At 40.8% G+C, this 22953-nt stretch overlaps 1 protein-coding gene and 1 pseudogene across 1 annotated transcript in view; one reads left to right on the forward strand and one right to left on the reverse strand.

Moving 5' to 3' along the window:
• Window positions 1-1665: 1665 nt before the first annotated feature.
• The window catches only part of CCDC68 (coiled-coil domain containing 68), a 42612-nt gene continuing 21324 nt past the window's right edge, over window positions 1666-22953 (forward strand). Inside the window, exons 1-5 of the mRNA XM_036323678.1 lie at window positions 1666-1779; window positions 12069-12148; window positions 17186-17281; window positions 19128-19256; window positions 20381-20467. Coding sequence (XP_036179571.1) covers window positions 19140-19256; window positions 20381-20467 — 204 coding nt within the window. The 5' untranslated portion in view covers window positions 1666-1779; window positions 12069-12148; window positions 17186-17281; window positions 19128-19139. The remainder of the gene's footprint in view (window positions 1780-12068; window positions 12149-17185; window positions 17282-19127; window positions 19257-20380; window positions 20468-22953) is intronic.
• On the reverse strand, window positions 4254-8975 carry LOC118663305 (annotated as a pseudogene).

The raw sequence follows: 22953 nt of genomic DNA on the forward strand, positions 1-22953 counted from the left end.
TCACTGGGCCATCTATCCTGTGTTTACCTGGACTATAGGGGTACATATCCCTCTCCAAGAAGTGTTAAGCCCAGGAAAAGAAATGACAGGATCTCAGAAAGCAGGACTGAGCCAGATCCCAGCTCAGAAGGAGGAAATGTGGTGTTTATGGGACCAACTTGCAAATGCAAACATGAGCAAACCAAAGCAATGTAACAAAGGATCCTCAACCGGTGGATTTCTCCAATGTTTAAAGTTGTTACAAACATCCATGGCTAAGTTTGGAACAGGTTTGTCTATAAACATGCATTTATCTATTTAATAGAACCACAAGGGTAACTTAACCAAAACTTACCTAAGAAACATCAATTTTCACCTCTCCAATGGGGGCCCAATCCTCAGGCTCATCACACACACACACACACACACACACACACACACACACACACACACCATTTCTTTTTCTCTTACTGGGTTGGGACTCAGTAATCATAGGATTCCCAGGAAGATTCTGAAAAGCCCTCGGATATTGGGGGATGTAGGCTGCAGTTTTCCAACTCTGTTCAATGTGAGAGGGTGGATCAAATAATTAGTTAATTATTCCTCCCCCTCCCCAGACCTAATTAATACTTTAGGAACTTTTAAGGGACACAGGAGCCAACCCAAAGGAGTTCCCAATGGTCAAAGCTAGAACAATTTGAGCAACAAAATAAGTAATCTAGTATAAATTACAGCTCAAAGTATAGAATATACATGAGTCCATACTGACATCAGTAAATGGTGGAAGAGTGTAAGGGGGAGGGAAGGAACAGATCTTCCCGGCAGAGTAATTGCAGGTAGTATGTGTAGACACCCCCACCCATCCAGCAGGTGGAGTTTTACTTCCCCCTCCTCCTCTTGGGTGTGGGCTGGATTTGTGACCTTCATCCAAAGAAGAGCTTATGACAGAGAAGACAAACTGCCTTGGAGAAACCTGGCAGGCACTGCTCTAACCCAGAGACTAAGGTTGCCATTCCCAGTACTGGGCCGAATTGTTATCATGTGCCCCCATAGACGCTATGATGAGAAAGGCACTTCACCTCCGTCGTCTTCCTTCACCAAATTTATCACCATGGTCTCGTCAGGAGGAAAACATCAGACAAAACCAGGGAAATCTTAGCAGAACAGCTTAGCAGAAGTCTTCAAAACTGTCAAAGTCAAACAAACGAACAAAAACAAGAGAGGCTAAGAAACTGTCACAGACCAGAGGAGATTAGGGGAAACTAGTGAAATGAGAATGAAGCCGAGTTTAGTTACTTGTATGGACGATGCTAATTTCTTAGTTTTGACAAAGGTACCAGGCAATGAAAGACCTGAATATTAGGGGACACCAGCCGAGGGGCTTAGGGCACTCTGTGCGGTCTCTGCAACTTTTAAGTGAATCTAAAATTACTCCAAAATAAAAAGCTTAATTATAAACAACAAAAATAAAAGTTTATGAACTTAGACAGCAAACAGAACCTTCTTTTATAAACTATCCCCCTTATATCTCTACTGAGAGGTGTGCGGTGTTCGGGAGGCGAGTGTTGGGGTGCAGGCAGCGCACCTCGGGGTTCGTGGAGCAGGGAGTGTGCGTCTGGGCGCGGCGGGAGCCCAGGCTCCTCCCCGGAGCCACCGGGACGCCGGACTTTGCCCCGGGCGCGCCCTTCCGGGAGGAGCTGATCTGTCCCCGAGGAGCTCCCAGGGCCCCCGAGTCCACCCGGCGGGAGATCCCAGGGGTGGAGCGGCGCCGAACCCCGCGCGCCCTCAGCGCCCTCCAAGGTAGGCGATCTGCGCCCCCCAGCGCGCGCCAGGTCACCCCCAGTAGGGCGGGCATCCAGGTGCCCTTGAAGCCGGTTCACCAGCGAAGCTCAGTTAACCAGGGACAAGTCCCTATTAAGGGGCCCTTGTGCGGAGAGTGTACCTCCAGGTAAAGCGGTCTTCTGTGCTCGGATTCCCGGGGCCAGAAGTTTCTGCTCCTCCGGGAAGAGAAAGTAGCTTCCCCAGACCTCCTATCCCCCAAGCTCCCACCCGGGCAGTGGTTCTCAACCTTCTGGCCCTTTAAATACAGTTCCTCATGTTGTGACCCACCATAAAATTATTTTCGTTGCTACTTCATAACTGTAATGTTGCTATTGTTATGAATCGTCATGTAAATATCTGATATGCAGGATGGTCTTAGGCGACCCCTGGGAAAGGGTCGCTCCACCGCCAAAGAGGTCTCGACCCACAGGTTGAGAACCGCTGCAAGAGCAAAGCTAAGTCCTCCTTAGCCCAGTGAACATCAGGTTATTTTGGTTGCCAGAGGCCCCCGCGGTTTCTGTTGTCAGGACCCGGGAGAAAGCCCCCTGGAGAGCTTGCTGTCACCTGTGAATCCCCAGGTCGCAGCTCTGGCAGGTCACTGCTCCCGCAATTAAGAGCCCAGACAAATGAACGAAGGAAGGTGGCTGTCTTGCCCTTCATTCATTCCTGCGGGACTCTAGCTGCGGGTGTGCTGTGGTGGGATGCTGGAGCTGGAAGCTCCAGAGCCCTGCAGTTGTGCCGAGGCGCAGCGTTTCCTTCCTGAGAGGCTAGTACAGGCCCGCACGAGGCTGGTTTTTAGATGAGATGATGACATGGCTGTGGTTTCCAACCCTCTTCGTGATGAAAAAAGAAAAATACACACACACACACACACACACACACACACACACAGGGGTGGGCAAAAGTAGATCTGTGCCATTGTGACATTCTTTTGAGTAAATAAAACTATTGTCATAATCTGCATGTCTTTTCCCACAGGAACAACTATTAACCCACTTTTGCCCATATGGAGTATATTTGCCTGTAAATACATTATATACATTGGGAGAAGCAATGAGTCCCAAATATAACTGAAACTGCCTGTTCACCATTACACTATATTGTTTTATTTTAGGAATCCAAACCTCCTTTCCTTTCTTGGTATGTATAGACTAGGTGAAGCAGAGAAATGCAGAGGGGAATTACTGTATTCTGCATTTGCAAGAGGGGGAAAAAGATAGTCTGTCCTTTTGATTTTACCTAACGCTATTAAATATTCAGCTCTGCAGAAGTCTGGTTTTCCAGAAATTTGATCTGAGCTGGAGTCTCAGGTACCGGGACAGACACAATTGGTGCTGTTGTTTCCTGCTGCTGGGCCGCCCCGCCCCCTACCCCTCACACTCCTGGATAGTGAAGGTCGCTGACACCGAGGAATGTGTGCCTGGGCAGGGAATGCCCTCCCTGGGGCCCCTCGGTTTACAGAAAGAATGAAAACAGTTTACACTTCCTGGGACCCAGGCAAACTTCATAAGAAGGAGCCTATCTTTGTGATTTGCGAAATGACTTAAACCTGTTCTAACTACAAAGAGGCTTTTGAAATAAATAGTCACTATTTCAGTTGTATTATTTATTCACCTTGATGGTTCTATGAATCAATACAAGCATGTTATGGGTTACAATGTGCTGGACATCGAGTGGGCTTGAGTCCTAATCCAAGTACCGGCCAAAGATGAAAAAGTAAGCTAGGTTTGGCTAAAACTGAAAAGTGAAGTGTATGTTTATTTGTCTGGGATAAGGACAGAAAAGGAAAAAAAAATTTTGAAGATTTTGGAGGGAATTTAAACGTCTTTAGAAGTAGTTGTTTTAAAACTTTTGAACTGAGATATTTACATCAAAATCACATGAGCATGTATTCATTGAAAAAAGTTCATAATGGCAAAATGTTACTATCAATTTAATTACACGTTTAAGTGAACTTACATTTTACAAGCATGAAAATTTACCTGCGTTTGGAAAACAAGAACCTGCATGTGTTTCCAGTCAATTTTGGAAAATACTTGGTGTGTCTGGGTTTCCGCCTTATTAACGCATCCATTGAACCAATATTTACTGAGCGTCCCTCCTGTAGGGCACTGTGTTCTGTGTTGGAGACTCAGGGGACCCAGCCCTGTGTAAATAGCTCACCTTCCTGTCCTCATGGAATTGACACACATTGAAATCCTCCAGGACCCTGAGACCATAGATTAGGAACCATATCAATGATCATCAGTTTTGACAGTGATTTAACCCAGCTCAGTTTCAAACCACATATTGTCTTACACTGATTTAAATAATTTGTAAAGGAACTTGTGTGTTATTCAGATCAGGTTCTTTCTTTCTTTCTTTCTTTCTTTCTTTCTTTCTTTCTTTCTTTCTTTCTTTCTTTCTTTCTTTCATTTCAAGCTTTTATTTAAGGGCAATGATCCAGAATGGATTTAAATCATGAAAGCAGCCACATCCACGGACTGCACATAGTCCTCAAAAGCAGCGATCCACCCCTCCAGCATGTCTGTTCCCAACTTTATCGTCTTCTGTCACACAAGATTATTTGAAGTTTTTAAAATTCCACGCCCCACTAGAACCAGTGTGGAAGAGGCCCGGACCAGGCAGTCTGCTTGAGTGCTCCTGACACGCTCCTCTAATTTTGCCATTTCCATCTCGTCATCCCCCGGTTTCACATCCAATAAGATGGAAGATTTGGCCACAAGTGCAGGCTTTCAGGCTTTCTTTGACTCATGCTGCCCAAGCTGTCCTTCCCTTAGCCTCTTCCCTTCTTCACTTTTCTCCTCCTCATCCGATCCAAACAGACCAATGTCATCATCACCTTTAGTATCTGTAGCTCCACTCCCTGTGTTGTCTTCCACATTAGCAGGGCCATGCTCGTCCAAAGCTGTCTTCACTCCGGGCAGGCTGGCCTTGTAGGACTTGATGTGATTAAACCAACGTAGGGGATGATACACGTCGGCAGGTGGTAGGCCGGACACTGCTTCAAATACTGCCACGTCTGTGTGTGATGGCACAGAACCCTCGATGGTTCTGGCTCTTTCCGCAGGTAGTCGTTGAGCACATGGAGACCAGTGGGCCTATTCAGGCCTCCAAAACCTATGTTGTTGGCTGATTCAGGAGTTGGGCAGCCACAGAGGAAAGAGGTGCACAGGCAATCAGTGCCAAGCAATAAGAGGGCGGAAAAAGTGGTTTTCTCTTTTGCTTAGATTGGGGAAGAACTTAGAAATCATGTATTCTGGGTTTAATATTGAAAGGTGAATATGGTGGATGGTGCACCCAGGCGGGCTAAATAGCCATCTCAGACGGTGATTAAAGAAAATTGAATTTATTTAGGGAAAAGGAATGGGGGATGGGATATCCAAAGGGAAGGGCTGCCCAGCACCGACATTGGGTCAATGATGGCAGCCAAAATATACTTGGGACAGTGAAACAAGGAAGGGCATAGAAAAGCAACAGGAGAGTGTAGGCTGTGCTGCTCTGGCTCACTGGGAAGTCAGTGAGACAGTTCAGGGGTAAGCCCAGGATGAGCTGCCCATTGTTCCCCTGGTTGCAAGTCTCATGTGATCCCTTAGAGGTTGGAGGATACGTTCCAGTGGGGGAATGGCAAGGGTGTGCTCTTTGGAGGGAGAATGTGCACTGGGGCCTTTGTCTTGCAGGTGGAAATCTTAGGGGAGGTCTCAGGGAGCGTCTTAATAGAATATTCATCAGCATTTAGGTGTGCTCTTCTAGGGTCCTGGTCTCTACTGATTGGTTGGTGCCAGGGCAGAGTGGGAGGAGTGGGGGGGTGGGGAAAGTGAGGGGGCGAGGGGTGGGTGGGGGGGGTGGTCATTAGTCAGTGCAGCTGGTCCTGAGGTAGCCACAGTGCCACTTGTTTGGTTTTGCTGATTTTCTGGACCTGGAGCTGAAATACAGCTGAAGCCTAGATGTTATCATTAGGGAAGAAAAGGTCACATGACCAGTGATACGCTAAGGCAGTGATGGCGAACCTATGACACGCGTGTCAGAGGTGACACGCGAACTCATTGTTTTGGTTGATTTTTCTTTGTTAACTGGCATTTAAATATATAAAATAAATATCAAAAGTATAACTCTTTGTTTTACTATGGTTGCAAATATCAAAAAATTTCTATATGTGACACGGCACCAGAGTTAAGTTAGGGTTTTTCAAAATGCTCATATGCCAAGCTCAAAAGGTTTACCATCACTGTGCTAAGGGAAGATAGGTTACCCTGGGGGCAAGGTTTTTGTTTTCCCAGTTTTGCCTCTAGCCAGGCATTCCCTGCCTTTCTGCCCTACAGAGTGGTTGTACCTGCCCATCATCCTGGAGGCCTAACATCCTGGGGGTCTAACTAGTATTATGAAATACTGAGATGTTAAACCTAAAATAGCTAAATATCAATATTATATAAATTTAATAAGAACTAAACTTTTAGTAGTTGATGTCAATAATTTAGGAAGAAAAAATGAATGAAAACCTTCAAATTGAGAAAATTTTATGCATCAAATTATATTTTCCTGTATATTATGACAGTAATTATATTTCCTTCCAGAGATAAAGAGTAGCTTTATTCAAGGCATTTCTTGCCTCCCCTCTTTTTTTCTGCTCTTTTTAAAAAACAGCTTTATTAGAGGTATAATTTATAGACTGAAAAATATATTCAAGTGTATAATTCAATGATTTTTAGTAAATTTACAGAATTGTATAACCATCACCACAATCCGGATTTAGAACATTTTCATTATCTCAAAAAGACCCCACATGGCTGTCTGCCTCACTGACCCTCAGCCCCAGCAGCCACTAATCTACTTTCTGTCTCTTTACATTTGACTTTTCTGGACACTTTATACAAATGGAATCATACAATATTTGGTCATCAGCATCTGGCTTTTTCCACCTAAAATAATGTTTTTGAGGTTCATTCAGGTCGTAGCATGTTTCAGTGGTTGGCTTGTTTTTACTGCTAATATTCATTCCGCTGTATGGCTGTGGCTCATTTCTGCAATTACATTTAGGTGGTAAGACAGACACGTTGGTCTAAGCTTCCTTGGTAGCATAATTTGAAAATACCTGATGGGAGCCAACCTCTTACTTATATTCCTTGTATGGATTGCTGATCTTTCCTGAATGTGACATAACTGATCTTTCTGTGATACTCCCATGAAAATTGTGAATAGTAAACCTCATGCTGATAGAAAGAAGCCTCATCATTCAGTCCTTTTTAAAATGTTTCTATTAATTTTTTGAGAGAGAAAGAGAGAGACAGGAAGAGAGAGAGACAGGAAGAGAGAAATATTGATGTGAGAGAGAAAAACATCGATCAGTTTCCTCTTATACACCACCCTGATCAGGGACTGAATCACAGCCTGAGCTTGTGCCCTGACCAGGAATCAATAACACTCAACCAACTGAGCCTCTCCAGTTAGGGCCATTCAGTCATTTAGGTTGGACTTGGGAGATGTTTAACTCTTGACATTAATATTGGTAAAGAAGATACATCTCCTTTGCTACAGTTCATCCCAAATGTATGCATTTAGAATAAGAGAATTTTGGTGATCCTTAGACCTAACAGTGACAACTGAATTACTCTTCAAAATATGAGCGCTTCTTGGTAACATATTTCAGTGGTACACTTAACATAAAGCATGAATCATCCATACCCTCTAGCCAATAATTAGGAGGGAGAGTATCTAGATTTATAAGCTTTTAGTTGTATTATTCTGTTGTTTCTATGACTGTGCTAAAGAATGAAACTGATATACCTGTTCTTTTATTTACACTATTTGATCAGGCACTATTTGAGCTCTTACTAGTAGATCAGAGAAAATCCAAAACAGAAGAAATGCTACTCCTTTTTTTTTCTGTGTCTTTTTTAGGAGCTAGACAGAAATTGTAAATAACCCAGGTTCCTGTGAGGTGGTGCTGTTGTTCTGTGTGTTTCCTATAGAACAGCAAACAAGAACCTCTTAACGCGGCATAGGCATTGGCTTGGGGATGCCTTTCTTAGCAATCGGGAACCTTGAACAGCAGTCAGTCAGAGCTGTTTTCTCAGACACCCCATCCACCCTGCTCTGTGCCAACTACTGAGTGGCAAATTCATTTTAGGATGTTACACTTGACAGCTTATGCTTACAGAGCTTCTTAAGGAGATTTCTCTAGTTGAGGAGAAACCCTTCTATAAAGAGTTGGCAGAATCTGTGACACTAAGGAGAAGACAATACTGTACATATGTCTTTGAATGCATGTTATGGCTGAAAATGCAAGTTCATACTTGGGTTGTGGGGGAGAATTTACTAACATAACTTGAAGACCTGTTGTATTGACAACTTAGAATGCAAAGGATTCTCTTTAAACTTCTAAGATTTGCAAACAAGGGACTCTAGGTTAAATAGTACAGTTTTCCAAAGCTGACTGTGCTTCCTTGGAGCTCAGTTTTTTGGTTTGACACAGTGGTTCTCAACCTTCCGAATGCCGCGACCCTTTAATACAGTCCCTCATGTTGTGATGACCCCCAACCATAAAATTATTTTCGTTGCTACTTCATAACTGTAATTTTGCTACTGTTATGAATCGTAATGTAAATATCTGATGTGCAGGATGTATTTAGACGACCCCTGTGAAAGGTCATTTGACCCCCAAAGGAATTGCGACCCACAGGTTGAGAACCACTGGTTTGAAATATCGAAACAACTTGCTGAAAATCCTGGGTGGGAATACTACTCTTTTGATGATCTGTGTTTAGATGAATTGATCAGTCTCTGTTGGTAACATCTTTTTTTTTTTTTTTTTTTTTTTTTAACTTGGTCAGGGTTTAAACATTCCCAGGGCAGATGCATTTTTGTAGCCATACACTGCCAATCTCTTTTCAAATGTCTCCTAAGAGTCACATACCAATCGCAGGGCTCTGTCTTCATCCTTTCCACTTTCATAGACTTTGAAATTGGCATGGGCACACTTCTCTGGAGGAAGGCTCCATCAGCAAAGAGCTGTAAGCATCTTCTCATTATTTTGATGCACTCACTCATCATAAAATTTGTTGACATGATCCAGTATAAGGAACTTGGTTTTACCAGAACAGAAGCTACTTCTCACCCTTGTATTTTTCTGTTACCGCCTGGATTTTGGTGGGATGCTGCCCGCAGATCAGTGACATCTTCCTGGAGCCAGAGGGTGGGTAGAGCCTGCCAAGCACAGGGTCCCCACTGCTTCAGGTGGTGGCCAATCTGAGCAGACTCTGTAGCCATTGGCCAGATAGTCTACATACAAGTGGGCAACTGTGAAGAATGATAACATGCTATGCATCTAGAAAGTGACTAGGAAAGTGATGGATAGATGAGACAACGATTTCTAGGTTCATGAATTAGATTTAAATCTTGTTGCAAATATTCTTACATAGTTTTTCTATATTTCCTCCCACTTTTCCACTTTAGTAAATAATAATTATAATTGACTTTTCTTAAGATGTTTAGATTTCCCTTGTTTCTATCACCATATTGAATGTCAGGTTTTACTGACTATTCTTATAGCAGCAATACTTCTACTATCAGCAGTCCTGTTACCTGCTTTTCAACGATCCTGATTCCATTGCTGCTTTTTTGCTATATTTACTTTTTTGGGGGGGTCAATAATTTGAGTGGAGAAAAGAAAATCAAGCTAATTGTGGCTTTTAGTTAGTTCTGATAAAGTCAGTGAAATCCTTGGATTCTGAAATCTAAATTGTATTTTGCTTTTTAGAGTACTATTGGATTATTTCTTAGAACAAAAGTATATAAATTCACCCTTTTTTAATGTAGAGTTCTGTAGGTTTTGAAAATGGTTCCAGTCATTGAACCACCATCACCATGAGGACATACAACAGTTATATCACCCACCCCACCCCCCAAAAAAATACCCTGGCTCTCCTTTGTAGTCAGCTTTTCCCTCACTTCTGTCCCCAGGTAACCACTGATCTGTTTTCTGTCCCCAAAGAATTTTCTAGAATGTTATATAAGTGGAACTAAAGAATATGTATCCTTTTGGATTTGGCCATTTTCAGTCAGCACAATGCATTTGAGATTCATCCATATTGTTGGCCGTAACAGTAATTTATTCTTTTATATTGATGAGTAGGATTCACCTGTTGATGAATGTTCGATTTTTTTCTAGTGTTTGGCAATCATACACATTGTGTTTTATGGAACATAAACTTTCATTTCACTTGGCAAATACCTAGGAATGGGATTGCTGGGTTGTACAGTATGTGCTTAACTTCATAGAAAACTACCCAGGGTTGTCCAATGTGGCGGCACATTTTTCATTGCCACCAGCAACAGACAGGAGTTCCAGCTCCGTGTCCTCGCCCACACTTGGTATAGTCTGTTTCCCCCCGCGCTGGGTAATTTTTAAAACTAAGTAAATTAGCCCTAGCTGGTTTGGGTCAGTGGATAGAGCGTCAGCCTGTGGACTGAAGGGTCCCAGGTTGGATTCCGGCCAAGGGCATATGCCTGGGTTGCGGGCTCGATCCCCAGTAGAGGGCGTGCAGGAGGCAGCTGATCAGTGATTCTCTCTCATCATTGATGTTTCTATCTCTCTCTCTCTCTCTTTTCCTCTCTAAAATCAATAAAAATATATATTAAAAAACTAAGTATATTCCATTGAAGCTAAAATATTCCAAGATGAGTTTAGAAAGTTATCGCTATTTTATATATTCCTGAGTTTTCTACTCAAAATATTTTATAAAGCCACAAAAGAAATTTTCCAAAAGGACACTTTCCTTGTCAATGTTACAAATGACTGAGATATATGGCATTGACATCTGTTTCTTATCGTATTTTTTTCACTGACAAATTGTAAGTGGCTTTTGAAATAATTGTTAATGGAAAAGCTCAAAGCAGGAGGAATAATTGGCTGATGGGAGAGGAATTGAGTGGGGTCAATTGAGTGTATCCTTGACACTGTCAAGTGATGTCCTTTTAACCAATGACCACAATAAGCTGTGAATTTAAGTATTTAGTATTCCTTAAATGCGTATAACGGGTCAGATACTCCAGTGAGTACTTTTTATGTGTTACCTCATTTAATCCTCATGTAACTATAAGGGGAAGTTAGCATTGTCATCTGACATTTTCAGTTGAGCCCTAAGGAGTTTAAAAGGGTTCCCAAGGCCACCCAGCTAGTGGGGAAGGAGAACAAAGTCTTGTGGGCAGCACCTCATCCAAAGGCCCTGTTTTGAAGCCATGAATCCATACTCCTTCTGTTTGTGGGGTAAACCCATGGGGACAGCACTGTCTGCTCAGGTTCCTGAAGGACACACCTAGGAGCTCACATCAGGAGGTACTTGACTGTTACTTAGTGACTTGCTTTGGGAAACTCTGATTGCTAAACTAGCTTGGGCTCAAGAAACTGGGCCTAGAAATCCATTCAGAATGCAACAGGAGGCAAAATGGTGATCTGGAAAGAACCAGAGGGCTCATAGGTTGGGATCCATGACCATTATGAAGTAGCAGTCTTCACTTGGTTGTGTTGAGCCTCATTTCCTCATCTGTGAAATGGGACTAATAACACCAACCTCTCAGGGTGTTTGTGAGGATTATTAAAGGTAGAATATCCTAGCCTTCATATGATGGGCATGCAATAGACCCTGGGCCCTGCTCCCCACCTCTCCAAATGGGAAGGGATCCATGTGACTCCCCTGCCCCTCTTTGCAGTTTAGTTGCCATATGGGCACTGGGTGAAATCTTCAGCTGATTTCCAAAATTCTAAATAGATAGATCATTTCATTACAAAGAAACCTGGATTTGTGATCAATCTATCTGGGTTCAGGTAATGAGGTCAAGTTATTGCCTTGGAAAACTTAAATAGTTTGTCTGTGACTTGGTTGCATTATACATACATATACAGGGATAGAGATAGAGATATATGGATAATAACTACAGATAGTGTATTGTAATGATTAATTTTGAGAGCATATGGAAAATGATTTCTTGGTAAATGACACAGTACTTTGTTAAGAATCTATATTTGTAGATTGTGTTTGTACCAATATTTCAATCCTTTTTCCCCAAAACTCACTTGCTTTTATTTCATATGTAGGAGCCTTGTGTAGCACTGGCTATGATATAATTATATGTGTATATAAAACTGAGTAGCATTTGCAAATGAACACAATTAGTTCTACTTTAAAAATCTTAGATTATTACTTGAAAACTTATTACTTGGGCTCAGTATTAACATGCATGTCTTTGATATACTGTGTGTCACTTTCCAGGTAAATTGCACAGTCACCTGAGATTTAGCTAGCTGACACTGGATGTCACCATTGTGCTGTGGAATGTGGATGCAGAACAGGTATGCTCTTTAATACTCAGGAGATTGTCTCTTTAAGAGTTTGGAGATATGTGAGCTCCGCCCCCCCTCCTCATATAACCTGATTATTTTTATAGCACTTGTATTGTATTACTTTTTCAGTTTCTAATATCTAAGCTCTATATAATAGTGATCGAGAATGATGAAACAATAGTTAATATTGTTAGCTCAGAACTGAGAAACTGAAAACTCAGAAACTGGTGTCCAAACCAATCAGGGCTCTTGGTTGCAAACCTAAGTAATTGACTCTGGCTAACTTAAGCAGAAATGGAATTTACTGGAAGGATGTGGAATAGCATCCAGAATTGATGGGAAAACTTGCAAAAATCACACTTTAGCAAGAGCAAGATAAGTCCTTCTGGCATTGCCACTGGTCAGAAGATACTTCCACTGGCCTCCTGCCTGGGCACAAAGCACCGCCCTGTGCCAGCCTCCTTCCCTTCCCAGAATAATAATGGTGTTTTCATTGACTCCAGCTTCCACATGCCTGATGGCCAATCCCTTACTAGCATTTCCAGGTGGCAGTACTCAGTGGGCTGGGTCTAGCTGTTGTACCTGTGCTCCAGCCCCTGGGAGGGAGGAAAAACAGGTAAGGCATCTTTTCCTGCGAAGACTCTGTACAGATGCCGACTCCCTATTATCTGGGAAGGAGGGTCGAGTACTGAACAACCAAAGCATGCCAACCACCCACCATGGAGCTTGTCAATCAGCACCCACGGAAATGAGTTGAGAAGACTACTTAGTCACCTGGACTTTATGGCCCCTTCTCTTGCCTGACCTGGAGTTCGCTGCACTTGCCTTGACTTTGTTCTACCCTGCCTTTCCTTGAACCCCGAGGAAGCCTTACCAGCCAGGAGGAGACCTGTTTTAAGTGGCTGTGGTGACAGCTTCTTAGGCAAATTGGAAGTCTTAAACTTCAGGCTATTAAAAAAAAAAAATCCCCGCTACATTAAAAATAAAAAAGAAAACATGGGAGGCTACATGGGGCTCCTTGTTCTTAGAACACGAAGCAAACTCCAGCCTGTTCTTGCTCCTCCCCCCACAGCCTGGAGTCCTCTTCTCCCTGATGGCCATAGGGCTTCGCCTCTTTTACTCAAGACTTTTGCTTAAATGTCTTCCCTTCCCACCCAGTGCCAGTGCCTCCTTTTATTCTGTTCCCCTGCTCTGCTTTTCTTCATGACATTTGTTATCACCTCTCATTATTTTCTCTACATACTACTGTTTTGTACTTTCAGTATACGGAAAGTCCCATGAAGGCGGAGTCTCTGGCTCACCTCTGTGGCCACAGCTCTTATCACAACTGTATTTAATAAATATTTAATATACGAATGACTGAATTAAGGGCTAAGTAGAGGAAAGAAGCACCTTTGTTAGAGTCTCTAGAATATACACAGTGCCTGTGTTAGTGTCCTAGGGCTGCTATGATAAAGCCACAAACTGGGGCTTAAACATAGTCATTTCTGTCTCACAGTTCTGGAGGCTGGAAGTCCCAGGCGCTGTTGGTGGGATGGGTTCCTTCTAAAGGCTTTGAGGGAGAATCTGTTCTGTGCTTCTTGCATTCCAGCTCGGCAGTTCTCTGGCAGTTTGGGCGCTCTTTGGCTTATAGAAGCACCACCTTGATTGCTGCCCTCCACTTCCCCCCGAAGTGCATGTCTGTGTCCACACTTCCCCTTTTTATGAGACACCAGTCATATGGGATTAGGGGTCCACCCTACCCAAGTATGAGTTCATCTTAACTAATTACATCTACAGTGACCCTATTTTCAAATAAGGTTACACCCTGAGGTACTGAGGGTTAGGACTTCAACATGTAAATGAGAGAGGGGACACAGTTCACTGCCTTCTATGTGTTGATTGTATAACGGGTAAGCCATTCTTCTGTAATTAAACAGAGAAGTAGGTTTAGTCACATCATTCTGGGTGACCAGTGATGTGTTGCTTTATCACAATTCACAATAATGTGTATGAATTGCTTTGTAACTTGTAAACTATTCATTAGATGTTAGCATAATCAGTTGGGATATCGATGGATTATTGATGCTTTCTCAAGAAAGAACCAATACAATGGGTTTGCTGATCTTTAGATTCCCCCAAACAGAGTTTCGCTTATAGCCCAGCTCCATCTGCAGACTGTTTAAAATATTACCTGGTTCTTCTCTACCACTGGTGGTTTCATATTTTACTTACTCATTTGACAAACATGTATGAATCATTTATTATGTGCTAGGCACTGTTATAAGTGCTTGAAAAGTGTTAACTCGAACAACTCCATACAGTTTATTTATATTATTAATTATTCATGTTATTAATATTATCTGAATGTTACTAATAAGGAAACAGAGGCACAGAGAGGTTAAGGAACTTGCTCAAGTTCAACACCTCTGCTGAGTGGCAGGGTCAGGCCATGAAGCTAGATAGTCTAGCTCCAAAACTTCTCTTTGTAGAAAGCTCTTTCTTCACCGAAAGTCTCATGGAAAAAAATCAGTGTGAGACTGAACAAAGCGGAGCTTCTTTGGTTCAGATGAGAAGCCAAAGCCCAGTCTGCTCAGCACCTCCCCTGTCCCCTGAGAGTCCTTTCCGCACCGCTTTGATCTAGGAAATAACACCTCTTGGAGGGATGCCACTTGTAAGCTGTCTTCAATCCACTCTAGCAGAAAACAAATAAAATTCGTTTCTCACTTTAATTAACTGATTGTGTTTTATGTTGAAATTTTTATCTGCCTAATCTACTTCTGGCAGAAATAAAATGTTAAGATGGATTTTCCCCAGGAAGCTAATGCCATATGGCAATTTGGACTTTGTGAGCTTAAGTTCCCCTTGGGTTTCTTTATACAAATCAAGGACTGTGGTTGAAAAAGTTTTCTGAACCAAACAGAGAAATGGAATTTGATTTCATATGAATAGATTTGGATATAAGCCTTGCAACCAGCTGCTTATCTTCTGTGGTCATCAATAATATAAAATACTAGGAGCAGCAATATCAGCAGTTACTCTCCATTGACTGCCTTCTACAAACAAGGATGTAAAAAAAAAAAAACACCAACAACTCGTTTTTACAATTTGAGGCGTTTCCACCCCTATTTTACAGATGTGTAAGTTGAGGCTAGGTTTTTATGCCACTTGTGGAAGATGGCCCAATAGTGAGTGGAAATAATAGTGATTAAGGAGCTGCATACCTTGATATTAAGAATAAATGACACAAAAAATATATTTTGGATATAAAACATGAGGCCCATCGTGGTTTTCAAATTATGAAAGACTGAGAGAAATCATTGAAATCCATTCTTAAGAGTGATTACTTCCTATGATGAAATACCTCCTATCATTTGTTAATGTACATAATGTATAACATAGTAAAATGAAAAAAAGAAAGTAAATCCATCAAGTGGAACTGTAGATCAAGGGGCAATGAACTGGGGAACCAAAAACAACTCAGACCAAATCGATGTTTTGCTTGCCTCTGTTTTCCCACTGGTTTTGCTCCCACTCCTTGCCAGATCCTAACCTAGGATTTTTCTGTAAAGGAGCAGATTAAACATTGCCTGTCACGTATTTTCTCTGTCACAGCTACTCAGTTCTGCTGTGTGTAGTGCTAAAGCAGCATAGACACTATGTAAATTAATGGCTCTGGTTACAGTAAAGCTTTATTTAAGGACACTAAATTGGAACTTCATATAATTTTCATGTGCCATGAAGTGTTATTTTTTAAAAATATATTTTATTGATTTTTTACAGAGCGGAAGGAAGAGTGATAGGGAGTTAGAAACATCAATGAGAGAGAAACATCGATTTAGCTGCCTCCTGCACACTCCCCACTGGGGATGTGCCCACAACCAAGGTACATGCCCTTGAGTAGAATTGAACCTAGGACCCTTCAGTCCGCAGGCTGACGCTCTATCCACTGAGCCAAACCGGCTAGGGCCAAGTGTTATTTTTTTATTTCAATGGTTGAAATTTGAGAACCATTCTTAGTCCAAAGGATGTCCAGAAAGACAGGAATTCAGCTCGGGCTTGTGGGCCTGGTTTGCTGACCACCACTCTGGCCCACTCCACCTCTGGTTGCCAAACACATTGCTGATCGCCTCCATGGGTATTTCCCTTTTTCTTTTCTTTCTCTTTAATTTTTATTGAATTTATTGGAATAACATTGGTTAATAAAATTATATAGGTTTCAGATGCACCATTCTGACCTGTATATTGTGTTGTCAAAGTCTCCTGTCACCATTTATTCCCCCTTTATCCTCTCCTATCTCCCCCCACCCCCCATTCCCTGTGGTAATCATCACGCTGTTGTTTATGAGTGTTTTTATTTGTTTTTGTTTGTTTTGTTTAGTCCCTTCCCTTTTTTTCACCCAGCCCCAAGCCACTCCCCTCTAACAGCTGTCAGTCTGTTCTCTGTGTGGATGAGTCTGTTTATATTCTGTGAGCTTATTTTGTACTCTGAGCATTTTGATGTTGTTTTTTTTTTTTTAATATATTTTATTGATTTTTTACAGAGAGGAAGGGAGAGAGATAGAGAGTTAGAAACATCGATGAGAGAGAAACATTGATCAGCTGCCTCCTGCACATCTCCTACTGGGGATATGCCCGCAACCCAGGTACATGCCCTTGACCAGAATCGAACCCGGGACCCCTCAGTCCGCAGGCCGACGCTCTATCCACTGAGCCAAACCGGTTTCGGCTTTGATGTTGTTTTGAACTGGGAACTTAACCCCAGAAGAGACTTAAGAGAACCCAGTAACAGAAGTACTTCCACTCAAATTCTGTAACAGCAGAGCTGCAGCTGCCAAGCCTAAACAAATAGAAGTCAGCGTGGCTGTCTAAGAAGATTTAGAATAAAATGGAAAATTCTTGGCATACTCCGTCAATTTCGTCGAAGATTAAAGGATAAATGCAAAACTGCGTTATCCCCAAAAGCTAACCAGTTGTAAACTGATGCTAGTAAATATGAAAATTCTTTCTGTGTTAACTGCATAGGCTATTGCTAAACTTTAAATAATTGTGTGTTTTTCTCACTAGGGAAGCCAGCCTTAATATGATGGAAACACCCTTGAACTTGGTGTCTAGAAGACAAAAGTTTGAGTTTCAGCTCTGTTAGTTTTACTGTGATCTCAGGTAAGTTAACATCACCTATAAGAATCTTGGCTTTCTTATCGGTAAAATGAGATTAATAATCCTATCTCACGGGACTTTTTATTTTATTTTTTAGTTCTTTATTGTTTATTATGAAAATTTCCCACAGACACAAAGTAGGTAGAGGAGTATAATGAACCCCATCTGCCAAGCTTTGACAATACCTTGCATTTTGCCCAGATTTCTTTCATCTTTACCCACCCCACTTTTTTCTGTATTAGAATATTTTAAAGCAATTCCAAATTTATTATTTCACTGCAAATACTTCAGAATGTATGACTAACAGATAAGATTTTTTAAAAAAATATTATTGATTTCAGAGAGGAAGGGAGAGGGAAAGACAGATAGAAACATCAATGATGAGAGAAAATCATTGATGGGCTGCTTCCTGCATGCCCCCTTCCTGGGATCAAGCCCGAAACCCCGTCATATGGACCAACCAGGAATCGAACTGTGACCTCTGGGTTCATAAGTCAACGCTCAACTGATGAACCACACCGGCTGGGCAAGATTTTTAGTTAAAGAATGTCATAAATTCATTATCACACCTAGTAAAACTACAGTGAGTCTTTAACATCATCTATTATCCAATCAGTGTTACAATTTCCCCAATTGCCTCAAAAATGTCTTTATATAGCTGGTTTATTTGAGTCAGGAGCCAAAGAAGATTCATATATTACATCTGGTCATATGTCCATTAAGATTCTTAATTTATAGCGATTTCTCTTTGCCTCATCTTTTTTTATATAATTAATCTGTGGTAGAAACTAGTTTGTCTGGTAATATTTCACATAATCTGGATTTGGCTGATTGCAACCTTTACCCTTGTAGAGTCATTAAACCAACCTTTTTTTGGCCATGCCCCCCACCTAAGCATCTCTAAAATCCTGATGCCCTCCCCCGCCCACCCTCACCCCCGTTACATATAATTCTTATTATTCAAAAAGTGGACTCCTATTCACATGGAGGAAGCCTAAATGACCATTAACTTGGTAATGGGTACTGAGAAAGAAATCACTAAGAAATTGTTAAAAATAATAATATGAAGTGATATGAAAAAGTAGCAAGTGAAGTTTCAAAACATATAATAGAGAACTGAAATGCATAAATATGTTACAATATATACTTATATGCTGTATATGATGCCTCTAGAACCATAAGAAATGTAAAAAATTCACTGTGAATAACTCATTCTCGAATTGCCCCTCTTAAATATTAAATTGCCCCCCTATGGGATGTGTGCCCCACATTGGGAACCACTGCATTAAGCACTTTCCTCTTGTTCAGATATTTACTGCTGTTAGACATAGGAGCTTAATTAGATTCAGGCTTACTTTTTAAAAAGTCGTATTTCATAGGTGATGCTTTCTACTTGTGATTGTATCACATCTAGAGGACAAAATGTCTCTGGTTTGCATATTCACAACTGCAAACCTACATTTGCCACACCCTGTATATAAGTAATATATGTATATGTACATATTATAATTATATTATTTTATTTCCACAAACATTTATTAAGCACTTACAATGTGCTAGGATATAAAGATGAAGAAGCCACAGTCTCTACAGTCTAATATGATGTGGATTAAAAAGAAAGATGTTACTATTTCCTTCTCAGATAATCTTTAAGTTTCTAGTCAAGGATTGTTTCAGCTAGTGTTGTTTTAATATTAAATAAATTCCTGGAGTTACGGGTATATACACATATCAATAATTTATAGTATTTTCTACTATACAGTATTTAATTATAGTGACAGCACAGTTTACACACCATATAATCATATCACCAAATAAGTTAGCCTAACTGATTTATGTGTTCCTAAAGCCAGAATTCACCATGACAACAGTAACAGTGACCACAGAGGTTCCCTCAAGGGGTAAGATGGAAGACAATCCTGCCTCGTATGAGTCCACGTCAGCTCACATTATTGAAGAAACCGAATATGTGAAAATGGTATGTGGGTACCAGACACCATGTTAGCACGATGTGATTTTTTGCAATAAAGTAATACAGATTAGTGGGCTTTGTTTCTCCTTCCTGAGGACATCTGAGGAAGAGCAAACCTCGTCTGGCAAAGGACAGGCTTGGTGACTGAAGTTTGAACACCTGTTTAGTATCCTCTTGAGGATACGAGCCCTCTGTTTTCACACTTGGAGTGAAATAGGAGAATGAGCCAGGGGGGTTCGGAACACCTATCAGCACTTAATTTGTCCCCCAGTATTCACCACTGCAATTCCTACTGGGTATATTATTTTCAGTTGTTCCGGGAGTGTTGGTACCATGTTCCCTAGGAGATGTTTACCTTTTCTGCTGACTTCCTGTCTCTCCTTGCCTCACTCCTTCTCACAGCTCAGGGATGCTATCTGCCAATGACTACATGTTGGCACGTTCCTTCATGAAAATTGTGAACTCTTATAAGAATTCAATGATAATGGGTAACAAAACTTACATTTGTATGAACTGTTTCTTAGAAGAGATGGGAAATGTGGACATAGATAGTTTGTAACATTCAGATCTATTAATTCATCTCTGAGTGTCTTGCAATTCCATAGGTCACCAGGACACAGGGCTTATATTTCATGCATAAATTTGTATCTTCTCCATTTAGTAATTATCCTCTAGTAATTACTAAATAGCAATTATTCTCTAGTAATTACTAGATAGTAATTATTTTATAGTAATTACTAAATAGTCATTATTTTGTAGTGATTACTAAATAGTAATTGTTTTACACTAATTACTTAATAGTAAATTAGTACTAAATTACTATATAGAAAAGCAGCGCTAAATAGAATTAAATACTAATTACTAAATAGTAATTATTTTGTCGTATAGTATTCATTCAGATTGTATTTTAGATTTGACTGAGAGTTATAGAGACCAAGTGCTTCATTTTCTGCAATCTAAACAATATTAGCCTTAATGCAAGTTAGATTGATGGTAGTTATTTAAATCTGACATCAGTATATATGTATTACTGTCTAGATAAATCAAGTACACTGCTGCTGGTATAGAGGGAAAAAAAGTATTGGACATTAAATGCCTTTAAAAGAAAAGAAAATATTTTTATCTCCTAGATTCGAGCTACTCTGGAAAAGATCCGTAATCAAATGTTTAAAGATGACACTGGGCATAGCGGTACAAAGCACAAACTAGATGCAAAGGTAATGAATTTATCAAAACGCACTACCTTTATTCCTTCAGTAAATAAGCATAAAGCCAAATAGGAAGTATTCTTTGCCGCTTTGAATGATGAATGTTAAATATTTTATCATTATCTAAAGATGTTAATGGACATATGCATGAAATATTTAACCACAGATAGCATGAAGATCAGATTGGAATGATGAGGCCTTACCTGAATATTTTAAGCTGGGCTTACTTATCTAAAGTATATGGGAAGGTGTCAGTCCAGCCAGGATACATGGCAGCAACATTACACAATGACAGACAGAGGCACAAGCTTTTAGGCTTACCTGGGCCTCAACCATGGCCATGCAGTTGAAGCCATTAGCTGAGTGGCCAATCGATAACTTTAAAACACCCCCCTCCCCTGTGATCAGCCTTATATTCTTAAGGTTGAGCAATCTGCATTTAGCCTTGTCTGGATTATTCCAAGTTAAATCTCATCTGAGCCAAGTGCACGTCATCAGCATCAACGTCCTCCACTATGTTGCATGGTCATGGAGAATACCAAAGATAGGGTATGATGCATAAACACAGTCTCCTTTATCATCCTCAGCCCCCCCAAACTAACACAACTAGCTTCAATTATTATCTTAAACAAAGTGTTCTGAAACTGGAAAAAAAAAAAGGTTAATGTTTATGAATGATGGGAAAGATAAAAAAAATTCAGTTTTGGTTCTGTTGAGTTGCCTATTACCTCCAAGTGAAGGTTTCTAGTGGGAGGGCTGGATTTCTGATTCTGGAGCGGAGGGCAGAGGTCTGGGATAGAAGGTCCAGGCTACAGGGTAGAGATTTTGGGGATTAAGAATGGTGCTTAAACTCCTAAAAGTGGAGGAGATCACCAAGCATGTGAGTGTGGATAGAAACGAGAGAAAAATCTAAGCTCTGAGCCCTGAGATTTTCAATATTAGATCTTAGGAAAAAGAGGAATAACCATCACAGGAGACTGAGAAAAGAGACTAGTGGATTAGGAGGAAAAACAGGAGAAAATTGAGTCACTGAATGCAAGAAAAAGGGTCTCAGAAAGAGGAGTTGGACTACTGTGTCAAATGGTGTCCATGGGCCAAGTAAATTGAGGAGTGAACATTGACTATTGGCTATAACATCGGGGATGTTTTGAGGACCTTAATAGAAGTAGTTCCTTATGAATGGAGATAAGTTGTGTTGCCAGTGTCTCTGCTCAGCCATCTCAAACCACAGTTTAGCAGACAAATGAAGCATCAAAACCTTTGGCATCTGGGTAATGTCACAGTAGAGATTTAACCGTAATGATCTAGGGCTCTGCTGTTACAGAACCAAAGTTTGTACACCCAATGCTTTGAAATGCCAAAACTCAAAACATCAGAGCTCCAAGTAAGAAGTTTACTGACCAAGAAGGCACCAACTGAGAAGATGGAAAACGTAATGGCACCTCAAATCCATCTTCAAAGTGTATAGAGTTCAGGCTTCTTTGATGTCAAGAGAAGGTAGAATTGGAGTGGCAAGAGGTGATTGATGACCACAGACATCTGGGCACCAGTAAGGGTCCAAGAAAGATTGTGAACCATCTTTGTCTTAGTCTGTTCACTCTAGTTGATGTGAGTCAGGTCACAAGGTTCCTGCAAATCTTTGAAAAACAATCATTTTTGTATAGACTTCCCTTACCACCTTGGGCGAGGCCCCTTCTAGTCAGGGATCTTTTTTAAAAAACTCAGACTGCAAGCAGAATTCCTCTAATGATTAGCATGTTGATCTGAAGGCCAGGAGGGAACAAAGTGGACTTCAATATGATGGAGTCAAAGAGGCCAAGCATTTCACTGTGTAAAATTCTCCTCTCAAAGTGCGGTCTACATTCCCAGCAGCAGCAGCGAGCTTGTTAGAAGTCTGGCACCTAGAGCTCTACCCAGGACCTCCTGAATCCCAGAATCAGAATCTGCATGTTAACCAGATCTATCACGAAGTGACTCATATACACGTTAAAGTTTGAGAGGCACTGACCTATGATCTTTGTGGTTAACTATCTCTGACAGTAAGCTACCTTCTACAAGAGTTTTCCCATCAAATATTCTTTAATAAATTAAAAAATTGAACAATGACTACTCTATATATGGAGAGTGAGAATATGCATGAGGGTCTGAAGTAGGAAAAACAAAACCATGACAGAATCAATTATTTATGTAGTCCATCTATTGTACTAAAGAGGATATAGGCTTTGTTGTTAAGCAAGCTGGGATTCTAATCCTTGTTTGAGCAGTTATTATGGATATTAAACTCTCTAATCTTCAATTTCCTCATCTGTATAATGGACATAATACCTTCTAGTGTTCTGAGTATTCAGACAAAGGAGTGTGTATAACACAGCTAAAAGATTATCTGATACATAATAGATGCTTACTGAATAAAAGATGTTATAATTATAGGATCTATATAATATTATATATTGTACCTATTAGGTATGATTGTATTAGTTTGTAATGCAATGTAA

The sequence above is a fragment of the Myotis myotis genome, unplaced genomic scaffold, assembly GCF_014108235.1.
Source record: "Myotis myotis isolate mMyoMyo1 unplaced genomic scaffold, mMyoMyo1.p scaffold_m19_p_9, whole genome shotgun sequence".
Lineage (NCBI taxonomy): Eukaryota > Metazoa > Chordata > Mammalia > Chiroptera > Vespertilionidae > Myotis > Myotis myotis.